At 34.7% G+C, this 25,037-nt stretch overlaps 1 protein-coding gene across 1 annotated transcript in view; it reads right to left on the bottom strand.

The window, feature by feature from the left end:
- LOC107553366 (potassium voltage-gated channel subfamily H member 2-like) overlaps positions 1–21,965 on the bottom strand; it is a 50,159-nt gene extending 28,194 nt beyond the window's left edge. The window contains exons 1-3 of the mRNA XM_016235572.1: positions 21,814–21,965; positions 17,974–18,129; positions 16,372–16,502 (exon numbers count right to left, since the gene is read on the bottom strand). Coding sequence (XP_016091058.1) covers positions 16,372–16,502; positions 17,974–18,129; positions 21,814–21,965 — 439 coding nt within the window. The remainder of the gene's footprint in view (positions 1–16,371; positions 16,503–17,973; positions 18,130–21,813) is intronic.
- Positions 21,966–25,037: the final 3,072 nt, after the last annotated feature.

Raw genomic sequence — 25,037 nt, forward strand, 5'->3', positions numbered from 1 at the left:
AAATACACAGTAAATAAACATTTTCTAACAAAAATGCTCAAAGAACTTGTATGAAGATTTTTCCATCTACAGATTTTTCCCTGACCTTCTTTTCTCTGTAAATTAAGGGTGCACACTATTGCTGAAAAACACAAGCACTACTCGGCACTCAGATGTCCGTCAGATCCCTAAACAAGGCCATATCTGCAGATAAAACTTTTTTTTTAGAAGCATTTTTTAATTTTATTTGATCTAGCACCTCATGACTACACCACGTTTTGTACGGCACTACTCAGCACTCAGATGTCCGTACGCACAAAGGCAGAGCTCCCTAAACAAGGCCATATCTGCAGATAAAACTTTTTTTTTAGAAGCATTTTTTTATTTTATTTGATCTAGCACCTCATGACTACACCACGTTTTGTACGAGAAGCTGCAAAAGACACAGGCGCAAGTGGAATGTACAAAACATGGTGACATTAATTTTTAAGTAAATATAATGGGCGATATATTGCGTCATCAAAATTTATTGAGGTCATATACAAATATTTATTGAGGTCATATACAAATATTTATTGAGGTCATATACAAATATTTATTGAGGTCATATACAAATATTTATTGAGGTCATATACAAATATTTATTGAGGTCATATACAAATATTTATTGAGGTCATATACAAATATTTATTGAGGTCATATACAAATATTTATTGAGGTCATATACAAATATTTATTGAGGTCATATACAAATATTTATTGAGGTCATATACAAATATTTATTGAGGTCATATACAAATATTTATTGAGGTCATATACAAATATTTATTGAGGTCATATACATATAGTCGATATATTGATTATTGCTACAGGCCTATCCATCACCTGCTTTCAGATGGAGCGGCATTTAATACACAGAGCCATAGTTCACTGACAATTAGGCAATACACGCGTTCATAATCGCAGATTAATCGCATTCGATTATGAATAAGGTATCGCATAGCTTGTAGTGAACTACGGCTCTGTGTATTAAATGCAGCTCCATCTGAAAGCACGTGATGGAGATTTACTACTAATCACGGAACCGGCTTTACTGACGAGATGCGCATGAAAATCGCATGCGATTAATTGCACAGCCCTATGATGAATAATATATAAAGGTTATGCAAAAGAGGATGCCACCAGATTTAGTTTTTTGGTTAGATTTTGGTTAGCTCGATTCTGAGGACAAATTTGTACCGAAAATGTAGTTCAGTAGAAACACACACACACACACACACACACACACACACACGTTTGTTTCTGTGAATTTTGGGGACTTTCCATAGACTTCTGTTACTTTTATACTGACCAAACGATATTTTCTATCCCCTAACCCTAAACCTACCCCTTACAGAAAACCTGTTTGCACTGTTACACTTTCAGATAAACATCATTTACTATTTGTAATAATTTTTTCCCTTGTGGGGACCGCAGACTGGCCCCCACAATGTCAAAAATTTCAGGTATTACTATCCTTGTGGAGACATTTGGTCCCAACAATGTAGCATAAACAAGTACACACACACACACACACACACACACAAATTAGGCCTGATGCAGCAAATTACAGGCACAGAATGTGATGTGAGTTGAGCTGAACAGTAATATATAGTATCTTTGAGGGCTTTACACTTCAGATCAAAAGCTTTTTAACATCATCAACTTTTCCCTGCACATATTTTCAGGAGAGAGAGCGCTGAAATTTCCCAGAAAATTAGGCCTGATGCAGCAAATTACAGGCACAGAATGTGATGTGAGTTGAGCTGAACAGTAATATACAGTATCTTTGAGGGCTTTACACTTCAGATCAAAAGCTTTTTAACATCATCAACTTTTCCCTGCACATATTTTCAGGAGAGAGAGCGCTGAAATTTCCCAGAAGCCACAATAAAAGTGTGAACTGAAAGCGAGCGGCACTACAGTAACGGAGCGTTCTGACGTATGAACGAGTCTCAGCTCCAATTAGTGCAGAGCTCTGACGGCCTGCTCCTTATTAACTCGGCCAATGCCAGCGTGATTTCCCACCGCCGTTCATCCAGTGTCACGCTATACAGGCCAGAGAGAGCAGAAGTCCATGAAAGAAGCCAGCCGTTACTCAGAGAGATGAGAACAACCGGCTCCAGGAAAGAGAAATGGTTAAGCTAGTCACAGGAGACTGCAGTTTCCATGCAACCGACCTGACGGATGCATCTGAATGAGACAGGAACAGGAAGCTGGTGACAGCTAGAGTCAAATGACTGCGTTTAGCATACTACCACTAAGATTTCTCTCATATACTATTTTGCATGTATGAGATGCATGCATGATGTACTACATTTACTTACACGTGCAGTACATAAACCAGAACATATTGCACTTTTCACTTTCTGATTTGATATATGTATAAACAGAAGCTGTCCAATCAGGAACATTTGATCTCTTGACTTTTTATCGAACCACAAGTTAAGACCTTTTATACAAAATTGGATTAAAAATGCAATGCAGTAAAATAGTTACAATTTCTGTATGTACTGTATGTATGTATAGTATATATAGCTAGCTATTCTAATAGCAATTTGAATGTTTGCGCTATTATACATATATGCATTATATATACTGTATATAATGAAATATCAATATAAACAAATGTTAATTTCTATGATTTTTTACACAAAATTGGATTAAAAATGCAAAAATAAACAAATATATGAATACTTAATGTTTTAATGTTTTAAAAATCTATGAAATATAAAAATGTATTATAATTTTAAAATATATAATATAAAACTATTAGATGCATTATAACATATTAAATAAAGTATAAAATATTACATAAGCTAGTAATAAAATATTACATACACTTTTATATATTTCAGTAGCTATTTACATTTTTACGCTATTTTTATGCTAAACTGGATTAGACGTGAAAAAAAGAAAAAAATACATGAATATATTTAATATATTTAAACTTAACAAAATATTAAAATGTATTACAATTATAAAACAATATATTATAAAAAATACATTAGATGTGTAATATATTCTAAAATATATACAAATATGAAATATTATATAAGCTAGTTATTTTAATAACTTTACATTTTGCAAAAAAAATGCAAAAATGCAAAAAAGGAGAAAACATTTACTATATTAAGCAAAATATATTAAAATATTACTTTAGTTTTTAAGCTTCACGTACATGCATGCATATGAGGACTGACTCTCTGCCAAGAAAGTGCTTGTCAGGTTATCAGCTCAAATTAGCCAAGTAAAGCTAGTCATTTTAATTGCACTCAATGCAGGTTCATACAGTATGTGATTGCATTAAATGATTACAGCATTAGTACTGCCCTTTCTACTTTCTATGAATGAAAGCAGCCAAAACTTCATGTCAAACCTTGTTAGGAGCCATATATTTATTCCCTGCCGCATACAGCGCCCATCAGAAATAATGAGCTGCTTTCACTGAATATTTGCAGCATATAGTCTCACGCTGAAGTGAGGGAACAATTAAAAACTGCATTTCAAAGTGGCCTTACTCGATATTAGCACGGCGATCATGAATACGAATTATGAGACTTAACAAGCCCCATCTTTGCTCTTCTAACAGCCGCTAATTTGGGTTCAAGCAACTGCATTTGCTTCCTGTGAAGTTGAAAGCAGCACAGGCACGTCCACTGTGACACAAACTATCCCACAAACTCATTATTTTCTTTTCATTTGCCCATAACTGATTTCAAATCTCATTTTCCGTCTGTAAGACTGCGGCTATGGCCTTCCCAGATGGGTGTAAATGGATGAAGTTTGTCCTCTTGACAGCTTTATTATGAGGACAGAAGGATAATGTTTCTTTTAAAGAACGAAATAAAGACAGGGCCTAGAATGAATCTCATCTGCCAGAGACTCAGGCAGCCAAGAAAAAAACCTCAGCTGAGAGCAGATCACCGACACCAGACAATCTCACCTCAGTGCCTTCATCTTCATATGAGAGCGTCTGCAATCGCACTAAACAGCACTGGAAAGAGAAATCATTTAAAAACGACGCTTCTAGCTTTCACATATCCTATGGCAGCACATCAATATGATTGAACATTAAGGATAAGCTACAGATGCATGTGTCTGAATTATATTGCATCAACCATATATTTTTATTTGATTTGCAGACAACATGAGGTTTTATTTTTCCCTATTCAATAGGGATGGGCATTCCAAGCAAAAATAATATTCGAAAATCGCTGGGTATTATTTGACTATTATTCGAAAATCACACCCCTAAACACCCATAAACAGAGAGAGAGGGAGAGAGACGGGATTCAAGCTTTCAATCTGTATGATAAACTGTTTAATTCAGAAGATAGGCTACCTTAACTCAAGCCATAATGATTGTAACGTGCTGAAATATATTAATATAATAAACATAACCAAATGACGGCACTTATTAACATAACAATCTGTCGATTAGCATAAATCAACTGCTCATAAGGCTAGGACATTTCCATTATAAAAAATGTAACCCCAAAGGGAAAAGATACGAGATGGGAGGAAAAATATAGTTCAATATCTTCTTTCGCAATTATATCATTGGGTAATTATACTGTATATAAACTGCGGGCGTCAAGGAGCAGTTATTAATATACGGGGCATTGAAATCGTTTATGAATGCGCGCTTGTTTTTTACTTTCACTTTCGAGATTCGCGATCACACGTACAGGGCAGAACTCTGCAGTACTTACCACACATTTTACTAGATTCGATGTTTGTCGGTGGTGCTCAGGATCTGCAATACATTCGCCATCATCCTATCAGTCATCTCTCCTTACTCTGTTTATGTGGTAAGTGAAATGTTATGTACTGTAATGTAACAGGCTACCGCTAGCAAGCAGCGAAACATTAGTGGCTCCGTAAAACGCGTTATTTGTTTTCCGTGCCTTTCTGAATATGGATTCAGCCACACCTCTAACACATAATTTACTGTAACCGTTACACGCTACGCAAGTCTTTTTTTATGCCACGCAAGTCTACAGTGTGCGCGTGAGACAGTGTGTTCTTCTGCTTTTAGGTGCGTTGTTACATGAACGCGTCACCACCGCATCAGCAGAATTTTTTAAGACAATAATCGCACAACCTATTCGACATTTGATAATTAAATCTAATAATCAAATATTCAAAAATCGTGACCCATCCCTACTATTCAAAAAGTAAGCTCATTTTCTACATTTCCACATTTCAAAAGTACTAAACTGTTTTTTTTTTGGTTTTCTACCAAAAATTAGTTAGTTACATTTGCACTTGTGTTCGGAGCTGATAGTGATGCAGAAATTACATAAACTCATCATATCAGTTATCAGTCATAACACAAGTAATTATAGACAATCATTACTGGGCTTTTGTCTGATGCGTCCTCATTAAAGCGTTTTAACAGAACGACCTGAAGATGCTCTCATTAGCAGCTAGACAGAGAATGTGTGTATGTGTGTGTTTGTGTTAACATGAAGCGTGTATGACAAAGTGACTGTGTGTGTGTGTGTGTGTGTGTGTGTGACACTCCCCATGATCTGTGTCACTGTTTATTCTGCTCGCTTGGCAGCCGTAACTGAGCAACAGAAGTTACTGCAGGGCAACACTGAGATACATGAGAGAGAGAACCACACAAACACGATATCAGTCCATCCATCCATCATATGCTGTGGTCAGATTTGACATGAATGACCCTTAATATCCAGCTAAAGTCCTCGTGCCCTGTTTCCCTCTGAACAAGACCAGTGGGGCCCCAGAATCCCCTTCTGCTTCATATAATGCTGCTAGAAGCTCGTTGAGGATGACGGATATTGGCTCATTAAGCCTAATGAGGTCCAAGTGCACTGCAGATTTTAATGAAGCACAGGGTGGAGCCATAACGGTGTAAATCAGCCTGAGCTTCTCTGAGACACCCATGAACAAACACAGGCCTCGCGTGAGCAGAACAGATCAATAATACACAAACAACCATGGCCTGGAATATCACACTAATATAGAAGAGTCTCTGCGCTCTGAGCAGCTATTAGGAATCTGACCTCGTGTTATAAGGTGGAAATACTCAAGTTAAAATTATGGACAATTTCCAAATAAACAAGATGGGGCATGACTCACCTAGATAATTTTTATGTAAATTACCATATTTTCTGCAATATAATACACATTTCTTTTGTGTTCCAAAGCTACTTATAAAATGCAATTAATGTCAAGCAGCCAAAACACATTTGGATCCGGTCCGAATGAGAGAAGTTTATTTCTAATCTATAGCACATTTTCCATATGCTGGTAATTTCAGTTTCAATTTGAGTAAATTAGTTTAAGCTTGATGTTTATAATAAATGTCGTTTATGATAAATGCCACTATAATTTAGGTTTGTTTTATACTTATATTTTCATTCCTGTTCTGTTCTGAATACAAATAAATTGAAAGGATGTGTTGTGGAGTGACAGGAAGTAAAATACATGTTTATAGTTTTTATAATGTTTGTAACATTTGTAATTTTACCTTATTTCTTAATGTAATATGATTTATACACTGATGTCACTTATAAAATATCATCTCAACAATGCAATTTTGACCTAGTCCTACTTCCAGAAAATATGGTATGCAACAAACAACAAAAAAATTGTATTGCCAAAAAATAAAAAACATTGTTTATAAGAAGCAGGCTAAAATAACATATTAGTCTTTCACTTTAACATTTATAAATAAATAAATACATTTAAATCACCTTAACATTATAATGAAAATCACACATTTGGCAGCAATCTTCACTTTATGCCAATGGCAACTAAGTGAGCAAAGGGCTTCTTATGTCCTGCCAGAACCAAGAAAACCTTAGAACTTGCTTTTTTACCTTATTACCATTGGTCCCTCGCTCCCCCGCTTAGTGAATGATGTAGCACAGCTCCGGATCAATAAAAGAGTTTTCTACCTGATGAGTGATTAAGAATAGTTAATAAGCTCATCAGAGCTGTTCGACAGAAGCTGGCCGGTAAATCAGCGTTTGTGAAGTAGCTCACTGTCATTACAGAGCACATTCTCTGCAGCCAGTGTAAATCTCTCTCAGCGAGACGCCTGACCACGAGTGCTGTGAATTATATGGGAAGCCATAAAACACAGAACGAGTGTCAACAGGTGACGAGAAAACCCTCAAGACACGAGTCGCAGCGGCGGGCAAATGTGTAGCAGCATGTTGATGATGCTTTAGCCCGAAGGAGGGCAATTTAACTGATTGAATAATCATATTTCAGGAATGCTATTTGATAAATCACACAGAAAATTACACAAATGACTTTCAAATAAAAGTCACTTCAGTGCCATTAAAGTGTGAAATTACATTGCACCACTATGGTAGGGAAAGACAAAAGGCAAGTCTAAAGTGTCAAATATAAATATATATATATATATATATATATATATATATATAGTGTGTGTGTATATATTAGGGGTGCTCTGATTGATCGGCTACCGATCACTATCGGCCGATAATCACGTTGGGATGATCGATCGGCGGTCTCTTAAAGGCCGATCTCCAAAAACCGATCTCAAGCTGATGACCCTGCCGTGAGAGGTTTGGCACAACATGCAGCGGCACCATCTCATTCTCTGTCCGGCACGGGTGAAATAATTATAATAATGAAGGTGAGGTACTCATCTTCATATTTCTTCATTAAATAACTTATAAAGTCATTTGAAAATCTTGTGTGAGACGTAATTTCACAAGCAACATGAGTGAATCACCGCGCTCTCTCTCTCTCTCAAAATACGCAAATGTCTTCAAATCACCACACATCGCGTCTCTCTAAAAGCGAGCTACAGGCTGCACAGTTGACACAGGAATTGTCACTTGCACAGTCGAGGCAGTGTCACATCGGCACTAAAGTTTATAAATTGCATTTCTTTTTAATTCCTGCCAGTGTTTGACCATTCAGCGCTTGCGCGCTCTCCTGGAGACCGTAAGCTCATGCACACTCGCAGCGCACACACATAATGCCAGGTTCACATTACTCCGTTTGCAGTGCATACATGGTGCGTATTTTTTCCGCACTCATGTGAACGGATTAAAGCGTTCACTGCACACGGTTGCTGTCCGGTAGCATGTCTGCAGCATTCCAGAGATCGTTTCCGCACAGAGCCTACTGCTCTGCAAACGCTTAATTAAAGTAACAGCACATTGTTTGCAGTAAATATGAACATGGATTGACACGAAAATGTAGTAATTACACCATAAATGCATATTATTAAAGTCTACTGTTTGACAGTCTACATATGGCTTTTTGGCTAGGTTTAAAGGGAAAGAGCACTTTTAGATAAAGAAGGCAATAACAGATGGCACTCGTGAAGGTAGCAAAACAAAGTTCTTTATGAACTGAATGGATTGCTTGTAATAAAGAGTTCAATGCAAAAGGAAAGGCAGTAGAGCTGTCTTATTTCTGTCAATGGTAAGTTTGTGATAACGTAAAAAAAGTAGTTTAAATGTTTTGCCAATTGCTTGAGCAACTTAATATATAAATCTAGAAGTAAATGCAAAAGTAGAAAGCATTGAATAAAGTGTTGCTTATATTTATTGAGCTTTTCTGTGAAAGATTGTATTACTGTACTGTGTAAAAAAATTTATTGCAATGCTGAAAAAGCATTTTCAGTGACAATGTTTGTATTTGAAATCAAAATAATGGATAAATGTTGTGTTTGTGGTAAACAGCCACGGATCAGTAGCAGACTCCTGTGTGAAACCTGCTTCTCCTCACACAAGAGTCCCCTAAGAGGGGAATTCCCCCCATTTTCAAAAATGAAATTCAGGCCCTGAATAAATGTCTAAAAAAATAGTATCACTATAAACAGTTATAAATGATAAAAATAAGGCTTTAAAAAGATTGGTATTGGTGATCGGTATCGGCAGATACTGCTTTCTGTGATCGGCCTCAAAAACCCTGATCGGAGCACCCCTAGTATATATAATAAAATATAATTTTTTTTATAATAATTTATAATATATTCTTTTATATAATGCACATTTTATGTATTAAATAATATTATTGTTTATTAAATATATTATAAATAAATCCATTTTATATAAATTATTTATTTTATACTGGTAATAAAGCAATATATTACAAAAATTGAATTTTAAATAAACTAATGTGTGTGTGTGTGTGTGTTTAGTCTATTTACTGTTTGTTTGTTTATTTATTTATTCATTCATTCATTCACTTTTAGTATAAATAGTATTTTTAGTTATTTTCGTGGTCATCAAGAAAAAAAAACGTGATAGACCACACCGGTGCGGTCTTAGACCCCAGAGGGTTAAATATAGTTGACATTTCTTTTTATATAAAGTATTATTTCATTTAATAACAATAATAATGATAATAACAATAACAATAATTATTATTATTATTAGAAGTCAAGTCTCAAATTAACTTTCCATCTAGTTTTCATCTAAAGGTCAAATAGCAATAAGAACATAAACATATTGAATCCATCTTTCTTTTTAAATACTCCACAGGCACCATAAAACGTTTAATGACTATCAGAGATATTTAAGTGTTTCTCTGAGGTCAGATCAACGGCTGATAGCTGTGCGTTTCTTATTTCAGCCTGTTTTCTAGTCTTACATTTCTCCTTCCGCATCTGATCCCTGCATCTCATTCCTGACCCGGTGTCCCATTACTGGAGCTTCTCAAGCAAGGTCGTACCACCATGACCTCATCCAGCCTACAGTATGACCATAATGCTATTAAAACAGACGTGAGCTCAGATAGCGGCCATCTCTCCTCGAGAACATGACACCGTGAACCATGCCATGTCATTAAACTATTGCAATAAAGCAGCATCAATGCTCATGTATTTGCATAGAAAGTTTGTTTTAGATCCTGAACATGGTTTAAATAAAGTGTGCTTTATAACTGATGGTTTGAAGTTAAGGTTAAAAGCCCAGCTGATGTGCCTTTCCAGCATTTCTGCACTGCTTCACAGACGTGCGCTCCGGCACATGCCAGTCAGTGGGCGGCCAAGTGTGTCGTCCTCGATTAGCCGAGCTGACAGGCGTCATGCGGCATCAGTCATTCCATTACATTCACCCTTTCACTCGTTTACCCACCTCACTCTCACTGCACGCAGATGAACAGAGTCACCTTCAGACGAGAAGTGCAGGGAAACTGGAGCTCACCGAGAGCCGGTAAATCGTCACTGTCCGTTTAGCGCATGACTAGCAGAGCGGTTACACAAAGGGTCGACCTGGCAAGGGTTCGCCGCAGGTAAACTGACCCCTAAACTGTTTTGGCTTCGGGATTATCACTTTAAAACCACATATATTCAGAGAGAAAGAGATGATAAGATGAAGGTCAAATATAAAAAAAAGTACTACTAATAAAATGTATTATATATTATAAATGTTATAATATACAGTATATCACAATTTTATAGCCTATTATATAAAATGTTTTTTTTTTTTTTAGAAATTAATACTTTTAAGGATGCAAAGGATAAATTAAATTGATCAAAAGTGACAGTAAAGACATTTATAATGTTACAGATGATTTCTGCTTCAAATAAATGCTGTTCTTTTGAACTTTCTATTCATCTGTCAATCCTGGAAAAATAAAATATATCACGGTTTCCACAAAAATATTGTGCAGCACAACTGTTTTCAACATTGATAATAATCAGAAATGTTTCTTGAGCAGCAAATCAGCATATTAGAATGATTTCTGAAGATCATGTGACACTGAAGACTGGAGTAATGATGCTGAAAATACAGCTTTGATCACAGAAATAAAATAGAGTTCAACATATATTCAAATAGAAAAAAGTTACTTTGAATTTTAATATTTAATTTTTTTTACAGTATTTTTGATTAAATATATGCAGTCTTGGTGAGCAGAAGATACTTCTGAAACAGGAAAAAAAAAATCAAATCTTCAAACTTATGTATTTCAGTGACTAAAAAACTGCCAACAAGAAGAAACCACTAACAACCCCTCAGAATTAGCTAGCAACCACCCAGAGCACTCTAACAAGCTTACAGCAATGCATTAACAACCTCAGAGCACCACAGAAACGTCCCAGCATCACAGTGGTGAGTTTTGCACAAGTAAGCGGGAGTAATTTGGACGTGGAGGGCTGATTTGTCCTCTTTATTAGAAGCATCTGCATCAGTCGGTGGTCTTGGCAAACACACCGGCACGGCTGTATTTTTAGTGCTGTCCAGGGCCTCAGTCGAGCTTCTGCTGATCAGCGATAACACATGTTAATGAGTGTTTGCTCTACGGCTGGTTGGGAACGGAGGCCGCTAACCTCCTGCCTCCTGCAATTATGTCCAAAATACATCAGAAAAAAAAACACTCAAGAATGATTTGAATGTTAAACACGTCCCACACAAGAGAGAGGAAATTATGGAAGCTGGAAGTTTTGGTCACAGGATAAAAAAGTGTAATTGTATCTTTTTATCTCTCAATTCTAGGGCTGGGTATCGTTCAAAAATTTTTGATATCGATACCGATACTGATACCTTGACTTCGATACCGGTTCCTGAACGATACTTTTTTCGATACCAATTTTATGAAATCAATTTTAACAAGATTACATTATCTAAAAAAAAAATTTAGGTTTTATTTTTCAGCTTGTTGATGTTTATACAAACTCAAAGACTCATCTCCTGAGCCACTGCACAAAGGAACAAAATGTAACCAACACAATAAATCAGTGCAAATAGTTTTAATAAAGCTCAAATAGTCTTCAGTTTATACATCTATCAGGCTACATTTACACTAGTTCTTTTGAACTTTCTATTCATCTGTGAATCCTGGAAAAATCAAATGTATCACGGTTTCCACAAAAATATTCATTTTATAAAGCATAGCTCAGACAGAATCATGATTTCTATTTATTTTCCACTGATTTACTGATGAGCATTAGCAGAGTTCAACATATATTCAAATAGAAAAAAGTTACTTTGAATTTTAATATTTAATTTTTTTTACAGTATTTTTGATTAAATATATGCAGTCTTGGTGAGCAGAAGATACTTCTGAAACAGGAAAAAAAAAATCAAATCTTCAAACTTATGTATTTCAGTGACTAAAAAACTGCCAACAAGAAGAAACCACTAACAACCCCTCAGAATTAGCTAGCAACCACCCAGAGCACTCTAACAAGCTTACAGCAATGCATTAACAACCTCAGAGCACCACAGAAACGTCCCAGCATCACAGTGGTGAGTTTTGCACAAGTAAGCGGGAGTAATTTGGACGTGGAGGGCTGATTTGTCCTCTTTATTAGAAGCATCTGCATCAGTCGGTGGTCTTGGCAAACACACCGGCACGGCTGTATTTTTAGTGCTGTCCAGGGCCTCAGTCGAGCTTCTGCTGATCAGCGATAACACATGTTAATGAGTGTTTGCTCTACGGCTGGTTGGGAACGGAGGCCGCTAACCTCCTGCCTCCTGCAATTATGTCCAAAATACATCAGAAAAAAAAACACTCAAGAATGATTTGAATGTTAAACACGTCCCACACAAGAGAGAGGAAATTATGGAAGCTGGAAGTTTTGGTCACAGGATAAAAAAGTGTAATTGTATCTTTTTATCTCTCAATTCTAGGGCTGGGTATCGTTCAAAAATTTTCGATATCGATACCGATACTGATACCTTGACTTCGATACCGGTTCCTGAACGATACTTTTTTCGATACCAATTTTATGAAATCAATTTTAACAAGATTACATTATCTAAAAAAAAAAGTAACGCGCCGCAGACTTGTGCAGTGAGGCGCATTTTAGAACATAAATGCAGCAGTGTAAATGTAGCCTTACATCTAAGGGGGCTGGGACGCATTCGCACTACAGCCTCACGTGTGCACCACATCTCTGAGTGTAACCGGTGTAAACTAGTAGGTGTGTTCGACTTGACGTGGACTGACTGCGCAGACTGATCAGTGTATTACAGTACCACGAGAGCTAAAGAGAGCAGACTGCTCCGTGCGCTTTCGAATCGCTTTCGCGGATGTCAAACACTGATCGATCTGCATCGCACCTCTTCTAGTTGAACACACCAGCTAGTGCTGCAGGCTTATTGGCTCACTGACGCTGATGAGATTAATCTCTTAGGTATCAAAATTTGGTACCGAACAACGAGACGTTTTTCGATACTCGATGGTATCGAGGCAATTCGGTCGGTGCCTAAAAAGTATCGAACTCGATACCCAGCCCTACTCAATTCAGACTTTTTTTCTTACAATTCTAATCCTTCTAATTCTAATAATAATAATAAAACAAAAAAATATTGCAGTTGTGAGATATAAATTCACAATTCTGAGGAGAAAATTAAGAATTGTGAAATGTAAACTCAAAACTGTGAGGAAAAAATACGTCAGAATTGTGAGAAAAAAAATTTAAGTTACCTTTCATTTTTGATTCCATAGAAAATAAAACGTTAATTAATTAAGCAACTAACTAAATAATTTTTTTCTTTCAAGTCCAGTGTTTCCCCTGCCATTATTTTAGGGGGGCGGCCCACCCCCCAACTGCACCCCCCGCCCCCCTTGAAGGTCAAGTTCATTTGATTTAATTTAATTTTCTCTATAGCACCAGATCACAACAGAAGTCATTTAAAGTTACCTTTCTTATAGAACATGTCTATACCTTGTTATTTCATTAAGCAAACCAAATAGCCTTATGTTATTTATCTTATTTACACGACTGCATGTCATTCAGTCTCTACGTTATGGTCGCACTCTCTGCATCACGCACAGCGGAGTTCCGCCCGATGCGCGCGCTCACACACACAAACACACACACACACACACACACACACAAGTAAGCCCACTCCCACTAGTATTTGTAAATATTAAGCCGCAAAACGATTCATATTTAAATATGAATTTCGCGGATGTCAAACACTGATTGATCTGCGTCGCACCTCTTCTAGTCGAACACACCAGCTAGTGCTGCAGGCTTATTGGCTCACTGACGCTGATGATATTAATCTCTTAGGTATCAAAATTTGGTACCGAACAACGAGACGTTTTTCGATACTCGATGGTATCGAGGCAATTCGGTAGGTGCCTAAAAAGTATCGAACTCGATACCCAGCTCTACTCAATTCAGACTTTTTTTTCTCACAATTCTAATCATTCTAATTCTAATAATAAGAATAAGAATAAAACAAAAAAATATTGAAATTGTGAGATATAAATTCACAATTCTGAGGAGAAAATTAAGAATTGTGAAATGTAAACTCAAAACTGTGAGGGAAAAATACGTCAGAATTGTGAGATAAAAAAATGGAAGTTACCTTTCATTTTTGATTCCATAGAAAATAAAAAGTTAATTAAGCAACTAACTAAAAAAAAATTTCTTTCAAGTCTGAATTGTAAGATATAAATGCAGTAATGTGAGATGTAAATTCAAATCCTAAATATTAAAATCCTGAAATGCAAATATGAACTGACTCTTTAAAAAAAATCAGTCAAAGTTTAAATATTGCAATTATTAAAACTAAAACTGAAATAAATATAAAGCTAAACAGAAATGTATATTAAAAAACTACTAAAGCACAGAACAAAAATATGTAAATGTAAACAGCATTCAAATACTTAAAAGAAAATAAACAATAACTGACAAAAATCAAATAAAATCAACATTTCTCATTTTTGTACTAAAGTACTAAAACAACTAAAACTATTAAAAAAAAGCCAAATATGTGAGTTTATATCTCACTTTTTTTTTATTCTGCCACCTAATTAAAATAAATAAATAAAAAATAAAAGTAATTATGACTTTTTATCTCACAATTCATCTTGCATTTATCTTGCAATTCTGGGGAAAAAAGAAGTCAGACTTGTGAGGTAAAAATTTACAATTACTTTTTTTTTCTGTGGTAGAAATGTGCTTCCATCAGAAAGTGATGTGCATTTACTTATAATGAATTATTCCATCATTTTATCTATTATGAAGAATAAAACCAATATACTTCCAACAAAAGAAAGAAAATGTCCTTCAGGACTGAGCGAGACTGCATGAACATTAAGACATGAATGTCCTCATAAACCACGACTTCTTTAAAAGCGCCGGCCAATTACACTGACGCCGTTTATTTCCTCTTTATCTAATTCAGTCTATTAGATTAGAAAGAGCTTTAGGAAGAAAGAAGAAAGTCGACTTCTGCAGGTTCTGCAGCCACTCCTCAGATAACGAGCGGAGATGGAGTATTTTTCCTACATTAGGATCATTATGTTACTCTTTATTGCCCTTCAGAGGTTACCAGACAAAACATCAGAACGCCGCTTGGATTTGGCAAGAGGAGAAAACTATTTTTGGAATAACAAACTATTAAAAACTTCATTAGCGTCATATATCTCAACCCAGCCAATGAAGGCCTGACATCAGAGCTAAATGAAGCCGTTCCCTGAGTGATCAACAATTTCTATAAGACGAATGGAGTTGTCAAGGAATAAATGAATCTGCTTGATAATGATAAAGTAAGACTGTGATGCAATTACAGTTCAGCTGAAAGTCAACATGAAACTGCATTTCACAACCTGTTTTATTACTTTCATAATGTGATGCATTTCCAAGGACAGCAGTAAATAAATATGAAAAAGTGAGAGCAGAACTTTTATCCATTAGAAATTAATTGTGTTGTGATTCATATTCCCACACTACCATTTAAAGTTTGTGATTTTTTTAAAGAAATTAATATTTGTACTCATCAAGGATGCATTAAATTGATCAAAAGTGACAAAGAGAATGTTACAAAAGATTTCTATTTCAAATAAATGCTGCTCTTTTGAACTTTCTATTCATCAAAGAAACTAAAAATAAAATATATCACGGTTTCCACAAAAATATTGGGCAGCACAACTGTTTTAAACACTGATAATAATCAGAAATGTTTCTTGAGCAGCAAATCAGCATATTATACTGATTTCTGAAGATCATGTGACACTGAAGACTGGCGTAATGATGCTGGAAATCACAGAAATAAATTACATTTTACCATATATTCATAAAGAAAGAAATTATTTTAAATTATAATAATATTTCAGATTTTTGTAACCTTATTTTGATCAAATAAATGCAACCTGCTAAGACTTCTTTTAAAAACAACAGCGTAAATGTGATGGAAACTGTAATAAATGCATGAAAAACACTAAGACACATGTTTTTATTTAATATAACAAAATAAAAGTGAAAGTAAATAGGGTAAGTTATGTTTTGAAGAGATGTGGATGAATAAACAGCTTGCAGGCAGAGATGCTTCAGTCTAGTTTGTTTCCGTCCACACAAGAACTGACAGCTCACATCAGTTCAGTCATAAACTACCTTGTGTTCCCAAAACATCCTTCTCTTCTGACCTTCACCTCGCTTCAGACTCTCTCCCTCCTCTTCATCTCTGCTGGCAAACGCTTTCTTCTCCACACAGAGGCGCTTGTGGCAGATTGAGTAGCTGCTCCAGCGGCGGACAGATTGTGTTTTAGACGAATCACTTTAAGCACACGGAGTCTGAAGTTCTGCTGTGAGATGATTGAACGGCCTGTGGTTTGGGCTGTTTTGAGTTTGACTCTCCTGTGATTTTATTTCAAACGCAACAAGACCTGTTTTCTCTCTCGTGCAGAAACACACAATAGAGCGGAGCACGACTGCTGCGACACTACTGCATCTGCAGCAACAAAATGATTTATACTTTACCCCAGTGTTTGCAGTCTGAATTAAATCTAATGAAAGAACGACTGGGTACAGAAAAAAGTAATACAAAAGCTATAAATAGACAACACATATTTCTGTCTACAAACAAACAAACAGAAAGATCCGAGTGGTCTGATTCAGACTCCTTTTAATATATATATATATATATATATATATATATATATATATATACACACACACACACACACACAGTTTATATATATATATTTTTTTTTAAATGTATTTTATTTGATTTAATGTTTATTTTAAGTCATTTTAATTTAAGTAATTAAGTAATTTAATTTTAGTTTAAATTTCAGTAATTGTGTTATGTGCTTGTGTTATTTATATTAATTGTTGGGGTTTATTTAAAGGGTTAGTTCACCCAAAAATGAAAATTCTGTCATTAATTACTCTCTGACCCTCCCACAGACAGCTAAAGTCGTTATTTTTGTTTTCTTTGCACAAAAAAGTATTCTCGTAGCTTCTTAACTTTACAGTTGAACCACTGATGTCACACGGACTACTTTGTCGATCAACTTGGTACTTTTCTGGATCTTGAACGTGGTAGTTACCTTGCTGTCTGTGGGAGGGTCAGAGAGCCCTCATATTTCATCAAAAATATCTTAAATTGTGTTCCGAAGATGAACGAAGGTCTTAGGGGTTTCGAACAACACGAGGGTGAGTAATTAATGACAGAATTTTTGGGTGAACTAACCCTTTAATATTTCTATTAAGCTTTAATTCATATTAACTTCAGTTTTAATATTAATTGTAATATTTTTAAGATATATAACAATTAATATAATATATAATAATAAATTGTAATATTTTTAAGATATATAACCTTATTCTATTTCAGTTAGTTTCTAAGGCAATGTTTGTAATTTTCTTTCTTAATTTATTTATTTAAAATATTCATGTGAATCAAATGTGAAAGAAGCAAATCTCTGAACCTCTTTGCTTCAGACGGGACAATTAGCTACTAAAGGAGGGCAGTATTTCTTTCAAACCCCTCAATGTTCCAATTACCTTTTTAATGTAAATAATGAGATTTTTGTCAGTGCAGATGTTTCTCCAGCTTTATATTGGCGTCTGCCAGTGTCCTTTCAGAGCTTGTGGATGTGCTGAGCTGGTGAGACTGTGTGAAGGTGAGAGTCAGTCATGCAGAAAGCACAATTAAATCACAGCGACTGGTCCTGAATGGATGGGCGTCCCTGGAGGAGCTGATAAAGGCTGCCTGCAGGCCGCTGGGGAATGAGCTTATGTACTTCCCCTTGCCTCGCCTCTCCTCTCCACTCCTGCACTGCTTAAACAACCTCCGGCACCTGTGACTGCTCATGTGATAGTCATCATCGGCGGAGCAGAAGATTGATGAACTTACTGAATATCTAACCAGCTTCAGCTCAACATCCTCCTGTACAAAACTAGAAAATAAATATTAAAACAATAATGTCTCGTTGAACACATCAATGGATATTTAAGAAAGAATGTAATACGCACAATGCAAATCATTTCTAATCTTAATTAATGAATATATTATTATAGTTATAGTTAATTAACTATATATTATACTTTTACATTAATCAAATCCAGTCTATCATTCTGCATCCAAAAAAAATTATTTAAGATATTTACTCAATATATAATTAAGCAAATCATTCTAATTTACTGTCTATGTTAAGAATAATAGCTATAATTCTACTTATTACAGTAAATTAATATCATAAATAAATAATTATGATTTACTAGCTTTGTTAAAATAGCATACTATAATTCTACTTTATTAAATAGGTGCAATTTAAATATTTATTATTACAGTGAATTAATATTAAATAAATATATAATTATTGAATGAAATAATTATAATTTACTGGCTATGTTACGAATAGCATACTATATTTCTATTTTATTAATAATTAATTGCATTTTTTATATTTAAATTTTCCCTATTGAATAAAGTAAATTAATATTTTTACTCAATATATAATAATTGAAGAAAATAATTTCATGTTAGGCATTATATCATTCTACTTCAATAAAGTTTTTTTTAAATAATATATTTACTTGAATAATTAGAATAATCATAATTTACTGGCAACGTTAAAAACAGCATACTATAATTTTACTCTTACTATTTCTGTAGTATGCATAAAATGCTCAGGTGAAGTATTGCTAAAATGTGCAGTAAACAAAAAGAGACATCCTATGTGAAATACCGTATCCCACAATGCATTGTGCTCAGCTTCCATTCACACATGATCATCACATGATTGTGAACATCTCTTACTCATTATTTCATAGAACTGCCACAAGTTCAATTAAAAGTGCCAAAAGAACATGATGTAACAAACATAAAAAATGGATTGCAAATACAAAATAACTGTATTTCCTACATTAAACAAACCAGCCACATAGTGAGGCCATGAAGTTAAATATTATCACTGCATGATACAGACTGTTAAAAGAAACAAAAAATTGGAAATAGAAGTAAGCAGTACACTAGTACTCTATTCTGCATACTGTCATATTTAGACTTAAATTAAACGCTGACCTCAAGAAAGCATTATGCATGCGTCTGTATGTAATCAGATGTACAGTATGATGAGAATTTCTAGTATCTGCTCTCGAGCGTGGCAGTCCTCACTGTAACAGCACACTGTGAATGTGGTCTGCACTCTACACTCATGATCTGATGAGTCCCAGCGGTCAGGAGGGTCTCCGTCACAGACCACACAGGAGGACAGAGAGAGAGAGAGAGTGTGTTTATTCAGCAGCTTCCTCTACAGACGCTAAACAACTTATCATGCAACTAACCGGCCTTAATGGAGTAACGGAAAAAAAGTGAGAGAGACAGAGAGAAGTGGTTTGGTGAGAGGAGTCAGTTTAGCAGAATTTAAATGATAAACTAACGCTTTTTAATTAATATATAAATTACCTATTTAATTGAAAAAATAAATAAATTTTTAATAAAATTAAAAGTCAGTATATTATTATAGACATATATCTATTACTTAATTTTGATATATATTTATTTAATGTATTGCATATATTTATTATTTATTTTATATAGTATTATATATCATATATACACATACAAAAAATAATAAGAAGAAGAATAAATGAATAGTTTGTGTATTTATGTATCTGTATAAAATAAAGTATAAATGCATGCTACATATTGTGTATGTTTGTGTGTGTGCGTGTGTGTACAAAATATAGAATAAATGAAAAAAACTCATTAAATATATATATTTTCTCCTTTTGCTTTGTCATTGCAAACTGCAAAAGAAAAAAAAACTGAACTGGCAAATCAGATTGCAAATTTGTAATGTTAGTAAAACATAAATGAGTCTAATTACTGGCTGCTTGCTCTTATGACAATGTTTAGTTGCGAGATCAATATCTGAAAGAGTTTTGTTGTAAAAACCAAGCAGAGGCACTGGAGAGCAGATGAAAGCAAACACAGTTACGCTGAAAGAGCAGCGAGATCACAGATTGTGTACGAACCTCCGGCTGTGGATGAAGAAACTTTCTAAACACATTTAGCAGAGAAAGACCAAGGGAACTCGTATAAACCCTGAACACAATCGGATTGGGTCAGAAACAGAGGCCGAGGCCTGAGGAAAAGTGCAGGAGTCTGGAGAGCCAATATGATAAAACTTCATTACTCGCCCACCAGACACAGAGGATCATGGGAGATAAACGTCCAAAACAGAGTCCATCCAAAAACCGCAAGCCACTGGTATGTGTTTAATATCAGAAAGTCAAACATCTAAACAGGTTAAGTTATAGTTGGATAAAGTGATGTCAAAAGTACCAGCACTTCTGTTCCAAGTCAATGCTACAATAATAACTAATTTACAACAGCAGTCTGTCTACAGTATCACCAGCACAGACTCAATGCCGTTTACAAAAAACAATTCCACCTTCGGATAATGATTAACTTTTTTTTTTTTCTTATATTAAAAAATACTAATGGCTGCGTGCCATCATTTTAATTTAATGTTTTAATATTATTACTATGTAAATATGTATATTTGGGATACTTCTTAAATAGACACATATTTGTTTAATATTAATATTTTATATCAATTAATTAGCCTATATTAATATTAGTACTGGAATATTTTTAAATAGATGTATATTCATTTAATAATAATATTTATAATAATAAATAATAATTTTATACTAATCTTACAATATTATAGTAATATTTTATAATATTTTAATAGTATAATATAATAGTATAGGCAAGGCAAGCCAAGTTTATTTACAGAATATAGCACATTTCATACACAATGGTAATTCAAAGTGCTTTATATAGTAATAGTAATAGTATAGTAGTATAATTATATAGTATTTATTTATTCAACTAGATGCATATTTATTTATTATTTTCATATGAATAAGTTGGCATTAATATTACATTTACTCTGTTAATATTAATATAACATTATTAATATAAATGTACACTGTCTGAATCGTTCCCTATCGCCTACATTGTGTACATTCACATTCACTGTACAGGAAATACTAGCTACACTGTGAACAAGTGACCGATTTCAGCCGCAGCTTCAGCGTCTATTTATAGTGTAGGGGGCGGGCGCTTCGGATTCTAGAGAGCATTTGATTGGTCAGAAGATTTGATGAGAAGCTGAAGTATGAGGTGACATCAAAAAAAATCATTGATCCATTTTGGCGGAAGTGACGAACTGCAAGCTTTGAATGCTTATATCTTCTAAATGCGAATTTTGTCACTGTTTTGGAACACACTGGCTTATAGATAACCTTAAGACTAACATATTGATACCAACACCCAAAAAACATTCATTTTTATTTCACAGGGACTTTAAATAGATCCATATACATTGAAAACTGGTATTTAATATTAAAACATTATTTTAATAGATGTATATTCATTTAATAGTATTGACGTTAAGATTCACTAGAATTGAAATCACAATGTACACCCATGTTTGACAGCAGTCTGTGAACGTTTATCTTATGTTTGTATGAAAATAATATGTCAAAGGCCAAACGCATGAAGCTCTTTCATACCTGCACACCTGTGAGAATCAGCTCCATTCTCTGCTAGCATAACCCTTCACATGCTAAAGCACAACACAAAAGATCCCGCTATCAGTTTAGCGATATAGGACGGGATTTCTGCCAGCTCAGCGTTAAGACTCTGAATACAGAACAAATCCGACTCAAAATTCACCTTAACAGTCCAGCGCGAGTTCCCGAGAGACGCCGACATCCAGCTTTCTGTGATGCTTTTATTCCCAAACGCAGCCCGAATCGCTGAGCTGGAAAATCTTATGAGCGTACTAATGCTTTGTGGAGGTTTTCACAAAAGCGGTAACAATATGTCACTCGTTTGTACATGAAGATAACATTCTTATCGAAGTAAACACTCCCATTTCTAATCACAAAGAAATGAACATGTCATACAGTGCTTGACGAATAAAGATAAAGACTGCTTTGGGCCATAAGAGTCAAGAATCTGTTCATACCGATCCTGGCTTTTTACAGTCTGTTTTGTCTGAGATTAATCTGCTTTAAATGTCAAAAGCAGTCAAAACATGAACTGAAAAGATGTCTGTTAGGTTTGATACTTCCAGTTAGATTTGATACTTTCCAGGGCCACTGGAAATACTGGCACAGATAATAAAAGTTAGATTTAATAATAAAGAACTAATAAAAATAATAATAAAGGATTAAATAATATGTATTTTTAATGATATTTAAAATTTTAATCTTTACTATTTTATAGTAAAGTATATAGTTTTTGACTTCGGCCTTTGACTCAGTTTTCAATTTCATAAAACACTTTTTGCAGAACAACACACAGTGCTTCATTTTGCAAGAGCTGTGAGGCATTTTGCATTTTGTGTGTGCAATTCTTGGATTTTTGTGTGTAAAGTTTTGAAAATGTAAGCAAAAACAGTAAAACACACACACACATATACATATTTTCAATATAGTGAGGATTGAAGGTTTGGGTGGCTCTTCTTGTATCTGGGCATCACAGGACCAGTAAGGGATGTTTATCTGACTTTAATGAAGTGGCAGGACTCTGGTTTGGCTCCACCGGATGTCAGGCGGTGGTATTTAGCTTTGTGGGAGTCTGAAATGCTCCATGAGTGGAAGAGACGTCGCAGATGGTTAAATGTCACTGTTGTATATGGGATGTGGAGAGTGGTTGGACATCTCATTAGTGTTATCACCTGCCAGAGGGACAGTCCTCCTCTCTTTCTCTCTCTCTCTGTCTGTCTGTGCTTTAGTAAAGGGTTTGGATTGAATGCAGTTTGGGCAGAGAGGGTACAGCATTAAAACTGTCAAACAATTATTATTATTTTTTCTTCCCCCACAGACATCTGGCAAAGATCAGACTGTACTTTACATGTAAAAGACTTTACTGTGCATGTAAAAACAACACTTATGAGACAAGAGGTTTTTTTTGTGCTACTTTCAAAAGTAATTAGACCAGTCAGACTTTACTTTGCATGTAAAAAAACAACAACACTTATGAGACAATAGTTTTTTTTTTGTGCTACTTTCAAAAGTAATTAGACCTGCATCTAAACACTCTCTGTAATTATAACGCCACACTTAATTCTACTTCTACACAATTAAAAAAAAGTTTACTCAGTATATATGTTTAACTGTACAAAATTAGGGAATAATTAATTATTTTGGGGGGGATTATAATTATATAAATAAGAATTTGAGAATTAGAGAGGTTTGTAAATATATTTTTCCTTCTATTCTCTCTATACACAATATGACAAAACTATTAATCTTCTATTAAAAACTATTTAAACATTTACAAATAAAAATGCTAAAACACACACACACACACACATATATATATTAGGGGTGTATCGATACACGTATTCACATTGAACCGTTCGGTACGAGGCTTTCGGTTCGGTACAAATTACAAACCGAACGATTTGATTCGTTGGACTAATCCTATTACATTTGGAAAAAACAAAACAGCTTAAAGTGTGTGAAATATAGACATGTGCCGGTATTCGGTAATGCTGTATATCACGGTATTGAATATGTTATCGTGGGCACTTAAAAAATTTTTTTTTATGGATTTTAAGAGTATTTTTCCCATTAACTGGCCACAATGCAGAACACCGCTGTATGCTGCGTGAAAAACGCATGCAAACTCTGATACTGTATAAACAAGCACGGATGAGAAGCTCTGGATGTAAGCGCACTTTCACTCTCTGACAGCAGATGGCGCTGAACAGCAGAAATGAGGCCGTTACCTCGGAAACCCGTAATCAAAGCAGCTGCACTACTTTCTAAAACATGTTTAAATTATTTAAACAGCCATTCCAATTTTTGCATTTGCAGTGGTGGTCATCACAGTGGCAAGTACTTAAATATTTAGACTTAATAGGCTATTTATTTTCAAAAAATTTAATTTGGAATACAACATGCCCTAGATATTGTTTGAAACTGTTTTGATTGTTTATTGTTTGGTCACACTTTTACATTAAGGCTCTATTAATTAACATAAGTTAATTCATTAGTTAACATAAACTGCCAATGAAAAATTATTTTAAAAACATTCATTAATCTTAGGTAATTTCCATATATAATATCATGTTGATAAAATCAAAAGTTACAACTCTTTTATTTAATGAACTAACATTATTATAGTTGTATTTTTAAACAAAGATTAATAACCTCAAAATGCAAATGTAGCTGATGTAGCAAATTTAGCTATTGCTCATTATTAATGCTAATGAATTAACTAAGGTTAACTACTGAGATCTTATCGTAAAGTGTTACTTGTTGGTCTTTATAATTCTTTTGCACTTTAAACTGTGATTTTTTTAACTTTATACATATCTTTATATATATTACTTTATTGTATGTAGGGCTGTCGAGATAACCGCAATATCGCAATACCGCGCTATTGACGAGCAAACCGCAGAGGAATGCAAGAACCGCAGCAACCGCGATTTTTGCGTGTTTTCTTTTTCATGGGGTTATGCTTCTCGTTTTACACTTCGTGCATGTGGACTGAATAGTAAATAAGTTAGTAATGATAACTTAATGTGTACCATTATGATTTGTACAGATGCTCCGTAGATTTGAACTTAACAAGCCTAAACAGACAACGAATAAGAGAGAGATCAACTGAGCATGTGCGATCACTTGCGAGTCATATATATTCGTTAAAATAGGTTATGTCCCAGGAAAGCCAAATCTCTGTCTTAGCATCGACAGGTCAGCTGAGCCTTCTAACGTGACGCTCAAAGTTAAAATGATTTCAACAGCGTTTTTCATTATGTCTCTCTTTGTA

Source organism: Sinocyclocheilus grahami, unplaced genomic scaffold (genome assembly GCF_001515645.1).
Source record: "Sinocyclocheilus grahami isolate Dianchi unplaced genomic scaffold, SAMN03320097.WGS_v1.1 scaffold472.1, whole genome shotgun sequence".
NCBI classification, from domain to species: domain Eukaryota; kingdom Metazoa; phylum Chordata; class Actinopteri; order Cypriniformes; family Cyprinidae; genus Sinocyclocheilus; species Sinocyclocheilus grahami.